Source organism: Oryx dammah, unplaced genomic scaffold (assembly GCF_014754425.2).
Source record: "Oryx dammah isolate SB20612 unplaced genomic scaffold, SCBI_Odam_1.1 HiC_scaffold_10, whole genome shotgun sequence".
NCBI classification, from domain to species: Eukaryota; Metazoa; Chordata; class Mammalia; order Artiodactyla; family Bovidae; genus Oryx; species Oryx dammah.
The window spans coordinates 26,596,054-26,619,523 of record NW_024070194.1 but is presented as its reverse complement, the minus strand read 5'-3'; the positions used below and the strand labels follow the sequence as shown (position 1 = coordinate 26,619,523).

The following is a 23,470-nucleotide window of genomic DNA, read 5'->3' as shown; positions in this document are numbered from 1 at the left end:
CCTGAGAGAAAAGCCTCTGCCCACTCTGGGCAGCAAACCAGGCTGAGGGCAGCCTTGAACTTGCCCCATTTGAGTCTTAGATTACTGCCTGAGGGGGCATCTGTGACTGATGAGCTTTATAAGTTAGTAACTTAATTTTTAAAAATTCAAATATTCAGTAACAGCTACGCATTTGTATGTGCCCACCTGATTAAGCATGCTATACATGAAAAGATGTTCTTGAAATTCTCAGATATGGCTTAGTTGATGTAATATAGAACAGTAGTCACCATATCAAGTTTTAAAAGAACACTTTTTTTTTTTTTTTTTTGCTGCACTGCTCAGCATGCAGGATTTTAGTTCCCTGACCAGGGATTGAACCTGTGCCCCCAGCAGGAGAAGCTCAGAGTCCTAACCACTGAACCACCAGGGAAGTCCCTAAAACAAAGAATTCATAATCTTAGGGTTTAAATATTTCCAACAGTCCTTAAAGGGGGGAGTCTTCCAGGCAATTAATAAAGGTGCTGAAGTCAAGAGGAGGAAGGAGTCAGTTAGGACTCAGCACCCAGACCAGAGTTTCTGTCTTCTACTTTTGGACAGAAGGTCAGCCATGGGACTGTCCTAACTTTGTAAAAAGACATTCATGGAATGAAAAACCAAATTCAGAGAGTGTCTGCAGTGCTCACTCTTAAGAGAGGAAAACATTTTAAAAATCGAGGCCCTTAGAAAACATGCTATAGAAAATACCTCACAAACTAAGTCTGTGGACAAGATACCTAAGAAGTATCTGGGAAACACCTTTGAAAGGGTTCTACCACCCAAATCCTCAATGCCTTTAATGAGATGGAACAGTGTTCTCTGCACGAGGGAGGCTCTTCCTGGATACTGGTACTCAGCATATGTTGCAACCACAACCCTCCCTGGGAAAACCCAGGGGATGTGAAGGAGGGGAGGATCTAAAATTTTGGAGTTCTAAGCCACAGGCAACTTCCTAGGGTTCTGTGTTCCTTTGAGCTGCTGCTTTACTCCCCCAGGAGGGAACTACAGAGGGCTGAGCTCTTCCCTGGTAGGTTTTATACTCTGTCCACACCTGGCTGTGATGTCCATGACCATGAGGAGCCCTAGTCCCAAATTGCCAGGGACACCTGCTTGAAACCCAGCCTGCCAAAAGACATCATTTCCCTTCCAACTACAGAGCTGACTCATGACATAACCCCGAAGTAGGGACATTTTTAATGATGCCAGGAGAGCTTTTTCCTTTTTAATTTTCAATGGGACTTTGCTGGGTGTTTCAACTTTCCCGGGGGCTTGCTTTCAGAGTTCCCCAGCAGCTCAGGGCGAGGGGAACACAGGAGGGCTCAGTAAGCCTGCAGAGCCAGGTTCCCGCAGCAGCCTCCGTGGAGCACACGTGAGGGGAACCCCAGGGGGCCGCCACTACTCACGTTTCAAGATGTTTCTTCTCTCCAGTTCCTCCACCGCGGGTCTTTGGCTCAGTCGTCTGCGGAAAAACACCAGAATTACATTTTGCACCATGGTGGCTGCCAGCGAATTGCATCCAGGGTCTGTGAGGGTCCGGGGTAGCTGGCGCACCCCTTGAAGATCACCTCCCAAAAACCGGGAGGGGGGGGGGTGGAGGGGTGGGGGCTCCTCTGTCGGAGGCAGCCTCTTGCTGGCAAATCGAGTCCGACCCCCACGCGGGAGGGACGTGGCCCTCTGTCACCGGGCGGCTGGGGCAGCCTGCGCTCCCGCTCCCGCTCCGGACAAGCAGCTCATCATGTCCAGATCTGCTGCCGGCCCGGCAGGCTGGACAGCTCCCCAGGCGCGGGTCTGAGATCCAGCCGGGAGATGGTCCCCTGTCTGGGGGCGCAGGGAGGGGCGCGCAGCCGCGTCTCCAGCTTCTGTGTCCCAAGCTCCCAGCGACCCGGACACTGGCACTCGCCCCGGTCCTGCTCCAGCCGCGGTCCGGCCTCACCCGACCCTGCCTGCAGCGAGGCGATGGGGAAGCTCCTGCCTCTAGCGGCGCGGAGCCCAGGCGCGTAGGGAAGAAGCGCATCCAATCCTGGCTGGGAATCTCCTGGGCTGAGCGCGCGCGCCGGCCACGCCCACGGCCGCCCGCCCGCCGCCTGTGTCAGCTTGGTGAGATAGGAGGACAAATTATCATTTCCTTTTAAATGGCTTCTCATCGAGGGGGTTGGAGGACGTAGCCAAAAAGAAGAAATACATAAATAAATAAAAGGCTTGTCAGGAGAGGGAGGCATAATTAGTCAACATTAATGCTAAGCTCCAATTATTTCTGTAACTCCAATAATGCTATCCCTGGGGCAGAGCCAAAAACGTCCCCACTTCCGGATCCTTCTGCCACTGCAGGGAGGTGACAGGCGGAGCCTCTGAATGCCCACAATTCGGGGCCATAATCCTATTTATAACCCCTGTCCCAGCACAAAGCCCAGGGCCCCCCAGGGCTCATCTGCTCCTCCCTCCACACTCAAGGCAACACTGTGCTGTCGGACTCCTAGGTGGGCTTTGTGTGTCTGCTTGCTGGTGGGTGGTTGCTTAAAATCTTGTCTGCATGTCTGCTGAGACTTCAGCGTGCCCTCAGACAACTCCTGGCTGGCACCCAGGGGATAGGGCCTCCCGCTCCCTGGCAAGCAGCAGGCACAAAACCAGGCTGTTTGGGTGGGGCTCCCTCAGCCTGGTCAAAACCCACCAGATGCTATTTATTCATTCACTAAGTGACTGGGGCGGGTTGAGGGTACCTGCTTTGTACCAGGCACTGTCCCAAGCCCCAGGACACAGTGGTCCTGCCCTTGGAAAACTCAAGTGTAAAGAGGAAGGCAGACAAACAGCAAGTGAGCAATCATCCCAGCAAGTGGGCAATGCCATGGAGAAGAGAAAACAGGGGTGTGGATGTGATGGATGAGGGAGGGGGCAGGGGCAGGGGAGGTCCATTTTCTAAGAGACAGCAGAAAAGAAGGAACCAGCCTTGAGAAGCTCACATTTCTAGACAGTGTTTCCTAACTGCTCAGGTACTGGACTTGGAGACAGTTGTAGGGGCAGTGGTCAAGGACGACTTCCTGGAAGAGGAAACTTTCGGCAGTGTTGTGGAGAATCCTTACAAGGTGCAGAGCCTGTTGCTTAGGGGCTGCCAGCCGACCAGCTACGATGCCCGCAGGGACAGCTGAGGATGGAGACCACGCACCTCCTCAAGCCTGAAAAGTGCCCCCAAACTCTACTCACTTTGCCCCCATGGAGGGCTTTTTCTTGCTGGAGCCCTGTGTTCTCTTCTAAAATGAGGACTAATAATAGATCTTCATAAAGGTGAGAGAACCGAATGAGAAAATGCACAAATACACCTGTTATACCAAGCTTGCTTGGGACACACATTTCTCAAGAAAAGTGTGGATATCTCACCACCAAAATCTCCGCTGCTGGCTCTAGAGGTGAAGGCAGGCCTGCCAGGGTGAAGGCCGCCCCCAAAGCACCTCCGAATGGCCCAGAAGGGGCAGTCCAGCAAGCTGTGAACAACATGCAGCCTGCTGGATTGTCAGCAACCTGTCCCTCTACCCAGAGGGAGCCCAGGAGCCCACAGCTGGACTGCCAGCCAGAGCCACTCCTTGGGGGACCCCAATCACAGGGAAGCGAGTACTGCAGGTCAAGAGTCCCCATTTGGACTCACACCTACCTGTACCTGACACCCCAGCTCATGAGACTGAGAACTAACTTGGGTTCACTTGGCCTAACTTGGGTTCACTTGGGTTCACTTGAACTAACTTGGCCTCTTGTGTCAGAGGTTTAGTGAGCACAGAAGACACACCCTGGGATATGGGATATGGTGGAAAGAAGTTAGACCCAGCCCTGCCCTCAGGAGCACAGGCTCTAGAGGGGTCAGACATTCAGTCCGTTATCACACAAGTCAGTCAGTTCAGTTGCTCAGTCCTGTCTGACTCTGCAACCCCATGGACTGCAGCACACCAGGCTTCCCTGTCCATCACAAACTCCCAGAGCTTGCTCATACTCAGGTCCATTGAGTCGGTCATGCCATCCAACCATCTCATCCTCTGTTGTCCCCTTCTCCTGCCTTCAATCTTTCCCAGCATCAGGGTCTTTTCTAATGAGTCAGTTCTTCACATTAGGTGGCCAAAGTATTGGAGCTTCAGCATCAGTGTGAAGTTACCACACAAACCACCTTGCATTTCCATAGTGACCAGCACTAGGAGGAGGAGCCTACAGCATCATGATAGCCTAGGGGGTAGGTGGGCCGACCTGGACAGATAGGAGGCCTGAGAAGCTGATGTTGAGTCAAGATCAGAAGGGTGAGTGGGGATTGCTGAGCCCGGAGGGAGGGGAGGAGCACAGGTCCTGAGATAAAGAGGTCTCCTAAGTGTCACTGGACTGAGTGGAGGTGTGTGTGCACCTATGAGGCAGGGGTCAGGACCCACCCAGCATGCAGTCTGGATCTCTGGAGCCCCGAATGTGCTGAAGGGTGTGAAGCAGGCAGGGCAGGGTGGAGAGATCTGTCTTTGGAAGCACCTTCAGACTCTCCTGGACTGCAATCCAAGGAAAGACAGGGCAGAACCTACCCACAGGAGACATGGAGCTGCCAGGGGTGGGGTGAGGGGGAAGGATCGCCATCAGACAGGAACCTCCGGGAGCCAGGCCCACAAGTGGTCAAAGGCCAGTGAAGTGTTCCAGACAAGGGGGAGATACTGGCTCCAGAGTAAGAACAGTGCAAACTACAAATTACACAATACACATTGGACTAAATACTTATTAAACACAATATTCCATTCATTTACTACCTGAGACTTGGCTCCACTATCCATGTGGGAATGGGGCTTCCCAAAGCAGGAGTGACTAAGACCTTAATGTCAAGGACAGACAACGCGATTATGCCCATTTTACAGATGAGATCAGTGGGGTTCAAAGAAACAAACTTGTAAGCAGGTGTTATTCCTCATGTAGACCGCAGAGCCTGGCACAGACAAACATGCCTGGCCTGAACAAAGCAGCAAACCATGGGGGCCGGTTCCCCTCCCTCCGTGTGACACGTTCTTGGTGTGGCCCTGGAGGGGTGCTGCTAAAGCATCCTTGGAGTCTCAGTAGCAGAGGGCTCTCCGGGACTGGCGAAGACATAGCCCCAGGCTGGCGGCGCTTTGGGGGGAGGGGCGTGGCCTCAGCAGGGGAGGGGCGGAGCCTCGGGAAGGCAGGGGAGGAGCGTCGGGAGGGGTGGGCAGGGTCAGCACCCTGAGGGATTCCCCAGCTCTGCCCACGCTGTCCGCTCCCTCCTGATTCAGAAGCTGCTGTTGTGGGTGATGAGCAGGTGCCGCCTGGAACTGGGGAAGCCACAGTCTATTTCTGACTCTCCCCTCTGAGAAAGCACGAGCGTGGCAGCCAGTTACAGCACTGCGTGGGCGTGGGAGCGACACCAAGAAAAGAAACCAGGAGAGAGAGAGGCACCTGCCCATCCTCCCGCCCCACCCCTGGCTGGTCCCCACCTGTGCACACAGGAGAGGGAGCCCTCCCCTCCCTCCAGGGGGCCGTGGGCAAGACGGCAAGATGGCAGAGCCTCCACACGGAGCTGCCAGGCTGGCCTGTGCATGAGGTTGGCTGCCCTGGAGGGTTACCCAGACACAGCAGACTTCTCCTGCAGGAAATAAGCCTTTTCTGGGTAAAGCCCCTGAGATCCAGGGGTTTCCCCTGCAGCACAGCTTCACCTAACCTGGTACACGAGTGCACAGCTGGCCATGACGCTGGCCTGGTCTCCCAGGGCACCATGCAACCGAGGCCAGAGCCACCGCCCGCCCCGCCTTGCTGCTCGCAGCCAAGTCCAGCCTGGAGTCTTCTCCAGCGCGGGATCAGGGCTCCGGAGCCTCGGAAGTCGTTGCAAGCTCCCCACTCCCTGAGCCCACCTGGGTGGTCATCAGCCCCATCAGATGACCGTGGTCCAAATCCAGCCAGCAGCCTCACACTGCTGCCCCCATGATACTTTTTAGAATGTGAATATGAAGCAAAAGTTAATCAAATCGGAGTTTTCACTCAACAACATCAGCTCCCCTTGAAGACATAGGAGAGCTGGCTCCTCAGATCCATCAGCATCCCTACCCCACCCCCAGCTCCGCAGAGCAGCAGCTGGGCTGAGGGGGCACTTGGCTCCTCGCTGTCCCCATGGCCCACACATCCCAGTGGCCTCGCTCCCCTGTGGACACTCCACCTGCCTCACCATGGGACCAGGCTTCTGAGTGAGCGGGGGCCCAGGAATCCCCTCCTTGTCCTGAGGACCCCGTGACCCCCTTCTGCCTCCCATACACACTGGACGGGAGTGGCTGCATTCCCAGGAGCTCCAGGCATGGTGGGAAGGTAACCTGAGGACAGCAGGTCCAAAGCTCAGCTCTGTGGACAAGTGGCCCTGGCTGGCCACCCAAGGGAGCGTGCGGCAGCTGGTGTCTCCCTCAGGGAGGCTCAACACACAGTCAGACTCTTTCCAGGCACACTCGTCTCCATCAGTTGCCTCACACAGTCTACAGGCACAGGCCAGCTCCTCTCTCTGAACCTGTTTCCTCTCCTAAAATGGACTGATGACAATAGGCACCCATTGGGGTTGCTGTGGGGTAAGAGAAATGGCCCGAAAAGCACCAACCAGGTGCCTGGCACTCCAGGCCTGTCTATGTCAGTGGCCATGCCTGAATTGTCCTTTGCACACCCCTTCTTGAGAGTCCCTTGGACAGCAAGGAGATCAAACCAGTCCATTCCATCCTAACGGAAATCAACCCTGAATATTCATTGGAAGGATTGATGCTGAAGCTCCAATACTTTGGCCACCTGATACAAAGAGTCGACTCATGGGAAAAGACCCTAATGCTGGGAAAGATTGAGGGCAAGAAGAGAAGGGAGCAACAGAGGATGAAGATGGTTGGATGGCATCAATGGACATGAGTCTGAGCAAACTCTGGGAGATAGTGAAGGACAGGGAAGCCTGGTGTGCTGAAGTCCATGGGGTTGCAAAGAATCAGACAAGACCGAGTGATTGAACAACAGCCTCAGACAGGAACTGAGCCGCAATCTCGCTAAGCAAGGCAGAACGCCTTCCTGGAGAGGAAAGCCACAGTGGCAGACAGACAGCTCTCCGCCCCCAGGGATGCCGGCTATTTTAGGAGCTCTTCCCTGGGAATACCATCCTGTTCCGCCAGCAGCCTTGAGTCACCAAGGAGGATTTTGGTGTCCCTGCCTGGGACGGGGTTCCCCAGCAGGTGGGAGAGGGGGGGGCGGTGCATCTCCCTCCATAGTCCTCCTGACTCCTGAGCCAGACATGCGGCTCAGGAGAAGACAGCTCCTCTGTTCCCACAGATGCTGACTGGGCTACGGGACCACCAGGGACACCTGGATGGGCGGAGGAGAAAGAATCAGGGAGGGGAGCCCTCTCCAGGAGGTAACATGAAGACGAGGGCACGGACAGACCAGAGCCAGGCTGCAGGCTCTGAGGAGTACAGCTCATCCATGCTGGGAACAATAGACCCCCAGACCTTGGCCCCCTCTGTCCTTGCAGTTACCTTGGTGAGGGTGAATTATCAGCCCACTGAGGGTTTATCCAGCGAGGTGCTGACTGCTGGTCCCCCATCACGGCATCTCACAACCCAGGAACCCCAACCCCACCTCCTCACGTGTCCCTATTGTCCAGCATCTGTAACTCAGAGGCTGGTGCCCACTGTCAATCATACACTCATCCCAGACCCCAGGGCCACCCTCTGTTCCTCTGGCTCCACACTCCCAGCCCCCAAGGATCTCCAAGTCCACTGGGTTCTAGAGCCAATACCTCATATGTCCATCTGTCTCTCCATCCCCAGGCCACCAGCGTCTGCCAGCCCCTGGCTTCCTTGATGCCCCATGGCAGCAGGCTTGTCCCATTTCTGAAACATGACCCCCCACTCCCACCATGACCTCAAACCTGGGGTCCCCACCAAACTCAAGACAAGCCCTACAAGGTCAGCGAGTCTGCGGGGTCCCCTCCCCAGACTCTGTGCACCATGACCCTCACACTGAGCTGCTCACACTGCCTCCCTCAGGCACAGCCATCCTCTCCTAACTCAGGGCCACAAGCTCAGATGCTGCACCCTCCTTACAACAAGAGTTCGGCCTCATTTCCCTTACTCCAGTCCACCAACATGCATACTTTTTAAAAATTGATGCGACACCCGGCCGTAACATGCAGGAGGAAGAAGGGAAGTTTTCATCCAAAAACATCCATTCAACACATAAGTGTTCAACAGGAGCACATCAGGTGATGTGGTGAAGGCGGATACACAAAACAGTCACCGTGACAACATCATCCACTACAAACACAGAGACACCGGGGTCTGTGCTGGTCACTCACACACCCACAGAGATGCCACCTTGGGGGAGCTGTTCCTGAAATGAGTGATTCTTGGTAGTTCGGAATGAAACATGTGTGTCAATTTCCATCAATTTCCAAGACACTTATGCTCAGGGAAACTCAGCGACAAAGCTCTGCCAAATCCCTGTGTGTGTGCATGTCCACTACACACCCGGGTTGCAGGCTCAAGTCATACTAATAGCTCTGGACCCTCCTGTTTGAGTGTTCAAGGGAAACTGTTTGTGTCCTGTTTTTGATGGTCCTGTTTGAGCATCCAAGGCAGTGGGGGCAAGTCTTCCGGGCTGGGGCCTGGTTCATCCCAGTGACAGCCCATGAAGTCTCCCCAGTTGAGCCAGGGGCACCATTGGCTTAAACCTTGTGCTCCCAGGCAGACACCTGTCCTCCTCCAGGAAGATCCCCTGGAGGCGGCGGCCCATCCTTCACTCCAACCCTGGGCCTTGGGGTGTGCTGAGTGGGTGAACTCTGGTGATGACTTTCTGGTCTTTACCAAGGTTGCTCCTGGGCTTCCCAGGTGGCACTAGTGGTAAAGAACCCACCTGCCAATGCAGGAGACATAAGAGAATTTTGATCCCTGGGTCGAGAAGATCCAAGGAAATGGCAACCTACTCCAGTATTCTTGCCTGGGAAATTCCAAGGTCAGAGGAGCCTGGTGGGCTACAGTTCATGGGGTCACAAAGAGTCAGACATGGCTGAGGCAACTTAGCACAGCACAAGGTTACAAACGCAGGTATTTATCCCTTGCCCAACACTTCAGGGTTAAGAGGATGTTCTCTGGAGAGCTCATATGGACACAGTGTATGAGAGCTAGATTCAGGGCAGAGCTCTGGCGTCCACTAAGGGCCTGGGTGGAGATGCCATGGTCAGCTGGCAGTACAGCTCCAGGCATGTGTGAAAAAGCATGAACATGTCTAGATTGGTCCTCCCTGGAAGCCCACCTGGCTGGTCTCTGGAGCATAAATCATTTCAGAAGATGCAAAATCACGCCACGATTAAGCACTGGAGCTCTAAATCCAGTCATGGCGTGAACTCGAACACCGCCACCCCATCTGTTCACAACCTTCTCGGACCATCAGTCGGTGGAGTTCACCTGGTGAGGCCCCGTCCCCGGTTCTTCAGTCACTCACTCATCTAGGAGCCATGGTGGAGGTGTTTTGCAGGTTAATGTCCATAAGCAGGTGACAGTCCTAGATGGCCTAGGTGGGCCTGGTCCAATCAGTGGAAGGACCTGCAGAGCAGGGCTGGGGCTCCCTGGTGAAGAGGGAATTCTGCCTGTGGACGCCAGCTTCGGTCCGTGCACAGGAGTTCCGGCCCTTGCTGACCACCAGCCCCACTGGTGGGCCAGACCTGTGCTGCCGGCTCCACAACCGCCGCCACCAACGCCCTGCCATAGATCCCTCAATACACACCTCCCCGGGGCTTCCCAGGTGGCTCCACTGGGGAAGAATCTGCCTGCCAAGCAGGAAATGTGGGTTCAATCCCTCGGTCGGGAACATCCTCTGGAGGAAGAAATGGCAACCTGCTCCAGTATTCCCAGTATACCTGGGAAATCCCAAGGACAGAGGAGACTGGTGGGCTATAGTCCATGAAGTTGCAGAGTCAGACATGACTGAGCAAGTAAACACCACCACCCCCTCCCCTGGGAGCTGGGTCTCTATGTCACAGGCACCGCCTCCTTCTCCATTAACAAAGATGACACTACCATGGGAAAAGCTCTCTCGAGTTACCTCCACTGACCTAACCTGGATCAACCAACCCTCACAGTCCTTCTAGAAAAGCAGACCCCACTGAGCACATGTGACTGGCATCCCAGGCCCCGTGTCAGCAAGCGGGTCCCTGTCACGAACACAGGTTCTGTGTTCCCAAACCTATAAGAACCAGGTGAACATGTATCTGTAATTAGGTGATTTAATCAGAATTTATGCACATTGATTTAAACGATTCAATATGGATAGAAAAAGAAAACGTTCTTTCTAGGAGAACTGAGTTGGCTGCCTTGGAGTCAGTAAAGGTGAGATGCTGAAACACGGCCATGCAGGCGCGTGTGGGAGAGGATGGGGCTTCCACCTCGGGAAGGACTCGGCTTCTTTGAGTCTAATTCTCACTCCTAGACAGTGCATCACACAACAAAGAACACTAATTGTAGAGCCTTCTGCAATGAGAAGTCTTTGATTCCGCCTCAAAAGACAGCGGAATAAACGCACATCTGAATGCCTTAGGTTAAAATAGTATTCTGAGCATGAACACATCACATTGATCATTCTTTCCTGTAGCCACCTTTGGGGTTTATCACCAGTGCTGTGTACAGAGGAGGGGCTCTGCTCCCCTCCCTCATGGGTCTGTGGTCTCTTCTCAGCGATGCTCGGCCCCCGTGTAGGGAGGGTGTCCACAGAGCACAGGGCAGGGGCTAAGACTCGCCTCCAGGTGGTTCCAAACAGCTCCTGGACACTGGCAGTCTCTGATGGGGTGGGAATGAAACGCGCTATTTGAGGTCTATCACGAGTGTTGGTCCCTTATTCAGATTTGGGAAAGTAAAGTGATGCACAGTGCTTCCCGCTGCTGCCTCCGGCATGAGGGTCACTCGCTCTCCGGTCCACACATTTACGGAGCACCTGCTGGGCACCAGGTCCTGCCCCTCCCCCATCCTCCAACACTGCGTTTCCTGCCCTTTCCTGCCCTCCACCCATCCTCCCTTCCCTTCCCTCTCACCTTCCTGGGGCAGCTCTCTTGGGTGGTGGGAGGCCACCCCCTGCATCCCTTTCTTTGTCCCCAACTGGGGTATCCTGAACATCCTGCTACTTCCCCAGGGCCCTGAACCCCAGGCTCCTCCTCGGCCAAGATCTCAACCATCCGCTGGGGCTGCATCTCTTGGTTCCCACCCCCACCCAGCAGGTCCGGGAGTGGAAGCCAGGTTAGTACAGTGCCCCAGGCCCAGGACGGAGGCTCAGTAAGACTGCAGTGAACAAGCAAATATCAGGTGAGGAAACAGCAGGGCAGAGACACACAAACTCCACAAAACTGCCCTTGGTTTAAAAAAGGAAAGGGCATCACCCCACACACCAAATAGTCTCAACAGGAGACAGAACCACACAAGCACTGCTAAGAAGCCTTGGCCTCACCAGCCTGGGGAGAGAGGAGGTTAGGATCTAGCGGGGGTGAGTGGGAGGGAACACGGGACCTCTACAGTGCCCTGAGCACCTCGCAGGCCACTTCCTGTGTCCCCCACGTGCTGCAGGGATCACACTCTCTCTCGCTTGACCTCCCTCCCCATCCCATGTCTTGAGGGCAGCTCCAGCATCTCTCTTATTCCCTCCTCCATCTTGAACCTTCCATGCCAAGGCGGGTACACCAAGGCTGTCCAGGGAAGTATCTCTCCTTGAGCTTCAACGTCATTTAGGGGTTACCACTGAGAAGGTTTCCCCGTGGCTCAGATGGTAAAGAATCTGCCTGCACTGCAGGAGACCTGGGTTCGATCCCTGGGTCGGGAAGATTCCCTGGAGAAGGGACTGGCAACTCGCTGCAATATGCTTGCCTGGAGAATCCCTGGCAGGCTACAGTCCACGGGGTCACAGAGCCAGACACAAGGGAGTGACTTCCACCACCAACACCACCAGTGAGGAAGGGACACTGGTGTCTGACCCCGTCGTCCCAGGGGCCCCTCGGAGTCTGTACCCCCCAACCCCAGCTTCCTGCCACCTCTGAAATCTCTGGGCCCAGGGATTGGGGAACACAAGGCGCTTATAAATGCCCACTACAGGGGCTCCAAGGGACTCCCCAGATTGTTACCTCACAGATGCAAGGTTTTCCACTCACTCATCCATCTGTTTGCTCCCCCACTTCCCTTCTTCGTTCAGTCTCTCTCACAACAAAATTAGCTTGAACACCAACAGTAGCAGAGACCTCTAGTTACCTACACAATCTTCATTCTCCCCTCTTATGTACATAGCATCAGAAAGCCGATTCTATTCAAGGAAGCCTCTTTTCCAGCTAAGCGTAGCCATATGAAGAGGTTCTGACCAAGAAGCCGTAGGGAGGAGTGTGCCAAAAAGCCTCTAAAGAGAGTCCTTTTGAAGAGCTGACTCAGCTGGGATCTATGTACCTTTGAGGGCTGAATGTGATGTCTGGCGCTCCTGAAGCCATCCTGGACCATACAGGGTTAAATGTCAGTGTGAGGATAACTGAGCAGGAAGACAGAGGGAAGCCTGGATCTTCAGTGACTATGGCACAAACATGCCAGCCTGTCTACAACCATTTCACGAAGCAGAGTGCCTCCAGACCCAGTGTCCAGAACCAGCCTGACTGGGTCAAATCTCAGCTCTAGGACATACTAGCTATATGTCTTTGAACATCTTACCTAACCTCTCTGAACCACCATTTCCTAAGCTATGAAAGACAGCTAACAATAGCATTTACATCTTAGGCTTCAGTGAATGCAGGCAGAACACAGTTTCTAGCATACAACCCACATTTAATAAATGTTAACAAAGCTACCCCCCTTCATGGATCACTGCCTTGTCATGGCAAAGGGGCTTGTGTAACTCAATAAAGCTATGAGCCATGCTATGCAGGGCCACCCAAGACAGACACTCCATAGAGAAGAGTTCTGACAAAACGTGGTCTGCTGGAAGAGGGAATGGCAAACCACTGCAGTATTCTTGCTGCAAGAACCCCATGACTATGAACAGTATGAAAAGGCAAAAAGACACAACACCAGAAGATGAGCTCCCACCCCAACCCCACCGGGTCAGAAGGTGTCCAATATGCTACTGGGGAAGACCTTGGGGCAATTACCAATAGCTCCAGAAAGAATGAAGTGCGTGAGCCAAAGCAGAAACAATGCTCAGTTGTGGATGTGTCTGGTGATGAAAGTAAGGTCCGATGCTGTAAAGCAAAATATTGCAAGGAACCTGGAATTTTAGGTCTATGAATCAAGGTAAATTGGATGCAATCAAGCAGGAGAAGGCAAGAGTGAACACTGACATCTTAGGAATCAGTGAACTAAAATGGACGGCAACTGGCGAATTTAATTTAAATGACCATTTATCTACTCCTGGGCAAGAATCCCTGACAAGAAATGGAGCTGCCTTCAGAGACAACAAAAGAGTCCAAAATGCATTGTTTGGGTACAATGTCAAAACGACAGAATAATCTCAGTTTGTTTCTAAGGCACACCATCCAACGTCACAGTAATCCAAGTCTATGCCCCAACAATTGATGCTGAAGAAGCTGAACAGTTCTATGAAGACCAACAAGACCTTCTAGAACTAATACCAAAAAAAAGATATCCTTTTCATCATAGGGGATTGGAATGCAAAAGATGAAAGTCAAGAGATATCCAGAATAACAAGCAAGTTTGGCCTTGAAGTATAAAATGAAGCAGGGCAAAGGTTAATAGAGTTTTGCCAAGAAAATGCACCGGTCATAGCAAACACCCTTTTCCAATAACACAAGCGACAACTCTACACATTAACATCACCAAATCAACACAAAAATCAGACTGATTATATTCTTTGCAGCCAAAGATGGAGAAGCTCTATACAGTCAGCGAAAAAAAGACAAGGAGCTGACTGTGGCTCAGATCATCAGCTCCTTATTGCAAAATTCAGGTTTAAATTGAAGAAAGTAGAGAAAACCATTAGGGCATTCAGGTATGACCTAAATCAAATCTCTTATGATTATACAGTGGAGGTGCCAGATAAATTCAAGGGATTAGATCTGGTTGACAGCTTGCCTGAAGAACTATGGATGGCAGTTTGTAATACTACACAGGAGGTGGTGACCAAAACCATCCCAAAGAAAAAGAAATGCAAGAAGGAAGAGTGGTTGTCTGAGGAGACTTTACACATAGCTGAGGAAAGAAGAAAAGCAAAAATCAAGGGAGAAAGGGAAAGATATACCCAACGGAATGCAGAGTTCCAGAGACTAGCAAGGAGAGATAAGAAATCCTTCTTCAATGAACAATGCAAAGAAGTAGAGGAAAATGAAAGAATGGAAAAACTAGAGATCTCTTCAAGAAAATTGGAGATATCAAGGGAACAAATCATGCAAGGATGGGCATGATAAAGGACAGAAATGGTAAGGACCTAACAGAAGCAGAACAGATTAAGAAGAGATGGCAAGAATACACAGAACTATACCAAAAAAAGTCATAATGAGCCAGATAACCATGACGGTGTGGTCATTCGCCTAGAGCCAGACGTCCTGAAGTGTAAAGTCAAGTGGGCCTTAGGAAGCATTACTGCAAACAAAGCTAGTGGAGGTGATGGAATTCCAGCTTAGCTATTTAAAATCCTAAATGATAATGTTGTTAAAGTGCTGCATTCAACATGTCAGCAAATTTTGAAAACTCAGCAGTGGTCACAGGACTGGAAAAAGTTTTCATTCGAATCCCAAAGAATGACAATGTCAAAGAATGTTCAAACTACCTTACACTTGCGCTCATTTCACATGCTATAAGGTTATGCTCAAAATCCTTTAAGCTAGGCTTCAGCATTTCGTGAACCGAGAATTTCCTGATGTAAGAGCTGGGTTTAGAAAAGGCAGAGGAAGCAGAGATCAAATTGTCAGCATTCGTTGGATCACAGAGAAAGCAAGAGAATTAAAAAAAAAAAATCTACTTCTGCTTCATTGACTATGTTAAAGCCTTTGACTGTGTAAATCACAATAAAATGTGGAAAATCCTTAAAGAGATGGAAAGACCAGACCGCTTTACCTGTTTTCTGAGAAATCTGTATGTGGTCACGAAGCAACAATTAGAACCTTACACGGAACAACAGACTAGTTCAAAATTGGGCAAGGAGTAAGACAAGGCTGTATATTGTCACCCTATTTAACTTTTATGTAGAGTACATCATGTGAAATGCCAGGCTGGATGAATCACAAGCTGGAATCAAGACTGCTGGGAGAAATATCAACAACCTCAGATATGCAGATGATACCACTCTAATGACAGAGAGTGAACTAAAGAGCCTCTGGATGAGGGTGAAAGAGGAAAGTGAAAAAGCTGGCTTAAAACTCACCATTCAAAAAGCTAAGATCATGGCATCCAGTCCCTTCACTTCCTGACAAATAGAAGAGGAAAAAGTAGAAGCAGTGACAGATTTGGTTTTCTTGGGCTCCAAAATCACTGCCAATATTGACTGCAGCCATGAAATTAAAAGACACTTGCTCCTTGGAAGGAAAACTTTGACAAATCAAGAAAGCTTAGGATGTGAGAATTGGACCATAAAGAAGGCTGAACGCTGAAAAATTGATGCTGGAGAAGACTCTTGAGAGTTCTTTGGTCTGCAAGGAGATCAAACCAGTCAATGCTAAAGGAAATCAACCCTGAATGTTCATTGGAAGGACTGACATTGAAGCTCTGATACTTTGGCCACCTGAGGCAAAGAGCTGGCTCATTGGCAAAGACCCTGACGCCGGGAAAGATTGAGGGCAGGGGGAAAAGAGGGTGACAGAAGATAAGATGGTTGGATGGTATCACTGACTCAATGAACATGATATATGAGCAAACTCCAGGAGATAGTAAAGGACAAGGAAGCCTGGTGTGTTGCAGTCTATGGGGTCACAAAGAGTCTGACATGACTTAGTAACCAAACAACAACCAAGCTACCACTGCACTATAACTACGGGGAATATAATTTGTGCAGGATAAGCTCAGATTCTGGGTAAAGCAGGCAAGCATCACCACCCATTTCACAGGCTCAGACAGATGGAGTGATTACCCTGGGCTCCCTTAGTCTGCACCTCCCAGACATGTGAGCTCTCAACTACGAGACCACCTGCGCCCCTGGGTATGGATCATGTTTTATTGATGCTGAAGGGAGACTGGTATTGCTTTGCATTTCCTTATAAAACATGCTGTACTTTCCTTGACAGACTCCCAAGCAACCGAGGAAAACCAAGAGCAGCTGACGCCATGGGAAGTCTCAAAGGCCACGAGCTGATGAGAACGAGGAGGCCTGAGCCCCACCTGCAGGGGGCCTGGGGCCCTGGATGCTGCTCTTCCTTCCCTGCAAAGGAGTAGAGGAAAACAAAAGAAAGGGAAAGACTAGAGATCTCTTCATGAAAACTGGAGATATGAAGGGAATACATAATGCATACAAGAGCATGATAAACGACAAACTGTAAGGAGCTAAAGCAGAACAGATTATGAAGAGAAGGCAAGAATACACAGAACTATACAAAAAAAGCCATAATGAGCCAGATAACATGGTTATCTGGACACCATGTGCTCCACCCCAAGTCCAATTTTTACGCATATATCCTTGGAGGCTTAGATTTTGTTAAACCTTTCCTGATTTGGAAATGCCATTTTCTATTGCTTAGCTACTTCCAGCTAAAAGCAGAACACGTGAGACCCAGACTTCACAGCCACTGCTCTGCCTGCATTGTCCTGGCCTTGCCCACCTCCCAGAGCTTGTGGGACCACCGCATCTCTCCGTCCAGAGTGAGGGGTCTCGTCTTCCCCTCCCCCCCCAGTATCCGCTAGGGCCCGCTCTCAGCCCTGCCTTACGAGTCCCTTCTGTATTTTTACAACAAACTGTTGCAGGTACCTAGTTAACCCCCGATTCCTCTTGACCTTGGAGGCTACATCATATTCACACAGGCCTCTCACCACAGCAGCGGAGCAGCGAGGTGGCACCAAGCTAGGGGTGGGGATGGTTTATCTGGATAGAACAGGCCTCTGTGTCCCCTGAGGTTTCTAAACAGAGGGAGACTAAGAGCCCCAAGAATATGCCCAGAGTCCCTGGAGGGCTGGGGAAGTCAGGTAAATTTACTTCTCCACAAAAAAAAAAGAAGAAGAAGAGAAACTGCTAACACAAGGGTCTTTGCTCCTGGGATCTCAAAATCCTCTTTGGAGGGTGGTAGAGACCTGGACCCTGCACCTCGCAGCCTAGGGGTGCCTGGTAACTCGAGATCACCACTCCAACCAGTTACTGCACTGGGTGCACCCTGAGCTGGACTGGCAGAGTCTGAGGGGTCCTCACCCCACCCTCAGCCTTCCACCACTTCAGGCCCCCCTTTCTCTCCAAGCAAGAGTCAGCATGAAGCTCAGATGGGGGCTTCCATTCTGGAAGTGTCGGTAGCTGAACCTCAAGGAGACCAAGAGCCACCGTTTCCTAAGTGCTTCCCATGTGTCAGAGACGGACAGTGAAGATGCGGATGGTGACGACAGAGATGTGGATGAAGATGTTACTAAAGATGGTGGTAAAGATGATGATGAAGAAGGTAACAACAAAATGATGAAGATAAAGGATGTAGAAGGAGAAGAAAAAGATGGATAAGACTGACGAAAATGATGGTGCTGATCATGAAGATGGACAAGGTGATGAAGATGGTGAAGAGGGTCAAGACAGTGGCGGTGATGAAGATGCTGAGGAAGAGAATAAAGTCAGTGAAGACACAGGATGGTGATGCTGATCATGATCACGGGCCTCCATACAAGTATATCCCTCAACCCTTGTGACAGTAACTGAGAAATTACTGAGTGCCCACATGGCCCAGGTACTGTTCTAAGGATTGGAAATATTGCTAAGGGGTGAGGGGCTCCTTGGTGGTGATGAAAACACCCTGAAATTGCTAGTGGTGATGGACGCACAACTCATGGATATACGAGGACCACTAGACTGTGCACTTTGAAAGGGTGGATTGTACGGTATGGAAATTACATTTCACACTGGTAAAAGAAGTCCCCTAGTTCCATATTTATTTGTTTTATTCTCTGGTGCTTCCTCCCTACCACACAGAAGTCTGGACATTTTACGTATCCCATCTCTCTGCATCCTTTCTGCAGCCCTAGGAGATAGGGTTTGTTGTAATAATTCCAATTTTACAGAAGAGAACAGTGAGGCACACACCAGAGAGGCTTACCTGCCTGTAGTCACACAGCCAGAAAACAGCAGAGCCAAGACAGGTAGCAAGACATCCTGCCCAGAGTCCATGCTCTCCCCACCACACAGAGACGCTTCCTCTGATCAGGATGAGAGCCAAGGGGGTCACGCACACAAGGTCTTCCAGGTCAGCCCCTTCGCCCACCAGGTGCAACGATAAGACCCGTCAGGGCTGCACAGGGCGCTGGTGCACAGTCTCGGCTCTCGATGCTTCTACTGCTGACCATTAGTTCAGACCCTGACCTGCTGTTTTCCCTACAGAAATTCAACAGTCACAACCCCCCATTCTCAGCACAAACAAGAATGAGCTTCTCATAAAATAGGTGGTATATCACAGGTGGCAAAAGGGTGACCCTCCCCCCCAGGACCAATACAGCCCACAAATGTGTTTTATGGGGTCCACACTTTCTTTTTTTAAAATTTTACTTTACAATACTGTATTGGTTTTGCCATACATCAACATGAATCTGCCACGGGTGTACATGTGTTCCCCATCCTGAACCCCCCTCCCACCTCCCTCCCCATACCATCTCTCTTTAAAAGCACTGATTTAGAAAGACGATACAACGATCCTAGATACAGAGCAGCAGAGGAAACACAGATATAAAAAGCAGAATTTTGGACTCAGTGGGAGAAGGCAATGGTGGGATGATTTGAGAGAATAGCCCTGAAACATGTACATTACCATATGTAAAATAGATGACCAGTGCAAGTTCAATGCATGAAGCAGGGCACCCAAAGCCAGTGCTCTGGGAAAACCCCTGGGGGATAGGGTGGGGAGAGAGAGGGCTCAGGATAGGGGTACACATGTGTACCTGTGGCCGATTCATGTTGATGTATGGCAAAAACCATCACAATATTGTAAAGTAATTATCTTCCAATTGAAATAAATTAATTTAAAAAATAAAATAAAAAAGAAGGAAGATCCTTCCCTCAGTGAGAATCTGCTCTCTACGTGGAGAGTCATACAATCGTGAACCAGGGAGCTGTCCATGGACCAGCTTCAGGGCATTATGAAGCAGGTACTGCAGTCAGGGCATGCTGAGAAAAGAACTCGGAGCTGAACAAGTTCAAGTTCATTCCCCACTCAGCTACTCACTGGCTACTGGAAATTCTGAGCCTCAGTTTCCTCACATGCAAGAGAGAGGTTGTGGACCCACCACACAGAAATGAAATGCCGTGAGTCCTCAGCACGTGCAGATGGCACAGGACAAAGTGAATTTTGGAAATCGAGGGAGGTATTTTATACCTAGTAGGATTGACCTGTGAAAGTGTTAGTCACTCAGTCATGTCCGACTCTGCAACTCCATGGACTATAACCCACCGCTCCTCTGTCCTCGGAATTCTCCAGGCAAGAATACTGGAGTGGGTTGCCATTCCCTTCTCCAGAGGATCTTCCCAACCCAAGGATCGAACCCAGGTCTCCTGCATTGCAGGTGGATTCCTTACTGTCTGAGCCACCAGGGAATTCTCAACTTCATGAGCCCCAAGGGTTACTAATCACAGGCCCAATCACCTGCTTTGTAGATTCCAGGTTCCCTATAAAGTGGGGCCCCGTTAGGCTAAACCTTGCCCTTCCCACCCAGCTGTACTTCCTGCTGCGGGGGCCCAGCTGTTAGTTTTCTGTTCAAGAATTACCTTGGGCAAATGAACTAGTCTTATCACTCAGCTCCCTCTTCTCCTCTATTATCTGAAAACCCCTTTAGAAGTTGTCCCCCCGGCCGTTTCAGAGCCAGGGCAGATGCATGTCCTGTTCTGTATAAGAACGCTGAGTCCAGCCCTCTGAGGCTCTGGCCGTGCAGTCGAGCTGGGCTGGGAGAACACCCTGTGCCTTCCTTGCGGACGGCGGCTCATTAACCAGCAGCCTCCTTCAACAGCGGCCTCTCCTGACTCAGTCCAGCTGGGCCCCCGGCGGCAGTCCCAGCCTGGCTGCAAGATTCCACCTCCCAAAGTCGGGGAGCCCAGGCCCAGCCCCTCCTCAGCAACGTGAGGAAGGACTCGGCTGCCCTTGTCCCATTGCAGCCAAGCAGAAACACCTGCCCTGACGTGCCAACCGAAATCCTCAAATTACTCAGCATCACCTCGCGGCTGGAGCCCTGCAGGCTTATGGAACAGAGGAATGTGGGCTTCAAGTTCCCTCACTTCCCTTGGATTACATTTGATGCTGCCCAGTTTCCATAGATGGATGGGACTTATTAAACCCAACACACCTGTTCTGTCCCCAGGGGTCCCCCTCAGGAAAACAGCCGGCTACTTGCTGTCCCTCTGTTGTGCTGCGTGTTTGGAGGGAACACCCTGTAGGAAACGCACCCACGATCAAAGGAACGGCACAACCCGGAAAATGTGCTTGGGCTTCAGTGACCCTGATCTTGAGCTGGTGCTGCTGGTAACTTGCATCCTGAGTACAACACTGCCGGGGAGGTGCCTCCACGTGGTCCTCCCACTCCTGCTCATGGATTGGACCCCCAGGAAGAGTGCCAGGGATGCGTGTCCAAACATGGATACAGAGCCTCCCTCCTGCACCTGCCTGCGGTCTTCCTGTCTTCCCTCCCCCAGCGCAGAGCGTCGACTCCACCCTGTCGGGGCCGCCGCCTCCAGCTCTCACCCACGTCCTGCTCCCCGTCCTCCCCCGGCTCTCAGTCCATCCCTCTCCAGCCACATTGTCATGTGCTGACGTTCCTCTCCTCTGTTCTTACAGACCAGAGTCACGTGCCCCCTTTAGGCCCCCTGCTTACATGTAGGCAGAGGAGTCCTCGGACGTGCCCTCGCCCTGCCACACCCCTGCTTGCAACCCCTCTGGGACCCTCACTGCTTCTCAGGAAAGGCCAGAGGTCTCTGGCCACTGTTTGCACCAATTTATGGAGTGGCTGCTCAATGGATGAGGGACCATCAAGTGAGAACAGACAGGATCCTTGCATTCTAGTAGGGAGCCAGACCCCAAACCGGCAAATGAAGGGTAACTTCAGACAGCAGTTATTGCAGGGAAGAAAACGGTGGGATGATGGGATGGAGAGAAAGGCTATGAGGCCAAGACCCTGGGGAGGATGGGGGTGGGGGCATCAAGGGAGGGTCCCTCTGGGAGGGACCAGAGGTGGCTGTGTTTGAACCAGGAGCAGGAGGGTACCCACCCCCGGTCCTGCTGAGCCCTTCAGCTTCCCCGACCCTGCCCATCCCAGCTCCTCACAACCACACCACGTTCTCCAAGGGGCAGTGCGGGTTCAGGCTGTGGTACCCTCTTGCTGCTGCTCTCTGCCTGGGACATCCTTGCACGCCATCCCACCACGTGGACCGACACGTATCAAGACATCAAGACCATACTCCATGTCACCCACTCTTCAAAACCTCACCCCAACTCTGCCTCCCTCCTGCCAGCTTAATCTCTCCCTCCTAGACCCTCACTTCCGTGGCTGATTCATACATCTATTTTGTACGTATCTGATTAGATAAGATGGTTCCTGATGCGCCTCTGCACCCCGGCACCCGGCCCCTACGCTCTGCAGGGACCCGAGATTTGTGACGGGGTTTGTGCTCCCCTGAGACATGCAAGGGTGTGGAAGCGATGCTGTGGGAGAAACAGGCTGCTCTGCTGCAGTCTCAACCAGATTCCCCATTAAGTCATCACAACATCCCCTTACATCACAGTGAGCGTGCATACACCGTGGGGTAGGAGGCACATCTACAAGGAACTGAAGCGTGGTGGTAACAGCTGTCATTACACGAGTTGGGGGTGGTTGCACCAGGCCCTCAGGAGCTGCCCTCTCAGTGATGCCACGGCAGGTGTACATGGCCCCACATGGCAGAGAACAAGGAGGAAGGTTCTAGTGCTGCTGACGCTGAAGCAGACAAAAGACCAGGGGAGGATGTACACCTTATCCGCTTGTTAGTTCTGATGCACCAGAAATGGATGCTCCCCGAAGTGGAGTGTTTGGTTAAAATATGAGACTTGCCATCCTGGCTGTTCACCTGCCTGGCTGTTTTCGAGTCACATGCCTGCCAGTGGTGGGTGGCACGTAAACCACCACCCTCTAGGATGGGGTGTTCTTAGTTCATTATCAGTATTTATGCTAGTAAAATATAATGTAAAAATATTTTAAAATATTTGAAAACTTTCCAGTCACTTTAATTGGGGATGAAAGTTTCTTTGTTACTATGAATTTTTCACATCTCTAGTTATTAGTGAAGCTGAATTATCTTCATATGTTTATTTAGAAATTTTGCTCCCTCCTTCCCAAACCATGAATTCCAGGCTATTTCCCAGAGATCTGTGGAGTTCTGCTAACAACTGGTCTTCATTCATGAATGATGAAATCATCTCACTCAATACATTTTCCCTCCTCTTTTCTCATTTCTGGAAATGTTGTTTTAGTTGCTTAGTCGTGTGGAACTCTTTGGTGACCCCATGGACTGCAGCCTGCCAGGCTCCTCTGTCCATGGGATTTTTTCAGGCAAGAACACTGGAGTGGGCTGCCATTTCCTCCTCCAGGGGATCTTCCTGATGCAGGGATTGAACCCACGTCTCCTTCATTGGCAGGCAGATTCTTTACCACTGAGCCAGCAGGTAAACCCTCTAGAAATGCTGCTATTATGAACAACACATAAAAAGAATAAAACCACTGATGTGTGGAAGTAAGCATTGTATGTAGTTTTATATTAAAAGTAAAGATTTTGACAGCAAGAGGGAAAAGGAAAGCTGGTGCCAGTCTCTCCCTTCCTTATACACTAGACCACTATTACAAATGAAAATTTAAACACTAGTAGAAGAATGGAAAACCCTCTGCCACGATGCTAGGTGGCAAAATCTCATGTATACTATTTTGTATATACACAAAAATATGTATTTTTAGTTATACTTTTATATTTAAAGTTGAGAACTGGATTTGAAATCATGTATAGAAAAATATACTTCCTTAAGATAAAATTAAGAGTTGAGGAAGCTAAAGTAACACTGAGAAAAAAGCAACAAAACAATCCCACTCCGGGGCACATACCTGAAGAAAACCATAATTCCAAAAGATGCATGCACCTCAATGTTTATTGCAGCTCTATTTACAACAGCCAGGTCATGGAAGCAACTTAAATGCCCATCAACAGAGGGATGGATAAAGAATCTGTGGCACATATATGCAATGGAATATGACTCAGCCATAAAAAAAGTGAAATTGCGCTTTGGCGGAGTCACAGATGGACCTAGAGACTGGCATACAGAGTGAAGTAA

The 23,470-nt window shown here is 51.1% G+C and overlaps 1 protein-coding gene across 1 annotated transcript in view; it reads right to left on the bottom strand.

Moving 5' to 3' along the window:
- Positions 1–23,470, bottom strand: part of PHACTR3 (phosphatase and actin regulator 3) — an 88,669-nt gene that overhangs the window by 8,594 nt on the left and 56,605 nt on the right. Inside the window, exon 8 of the mRNA XM_040248706.1 lies at positions 1,422–1,477. Within this exon, the coding sequence (XP_040104640.1) occupies positions 1,422–1,477 (56 nt within the window). The remainder of the gene's footprint in view (positions 1–1,421; positions 1,478–23,470) is intronic.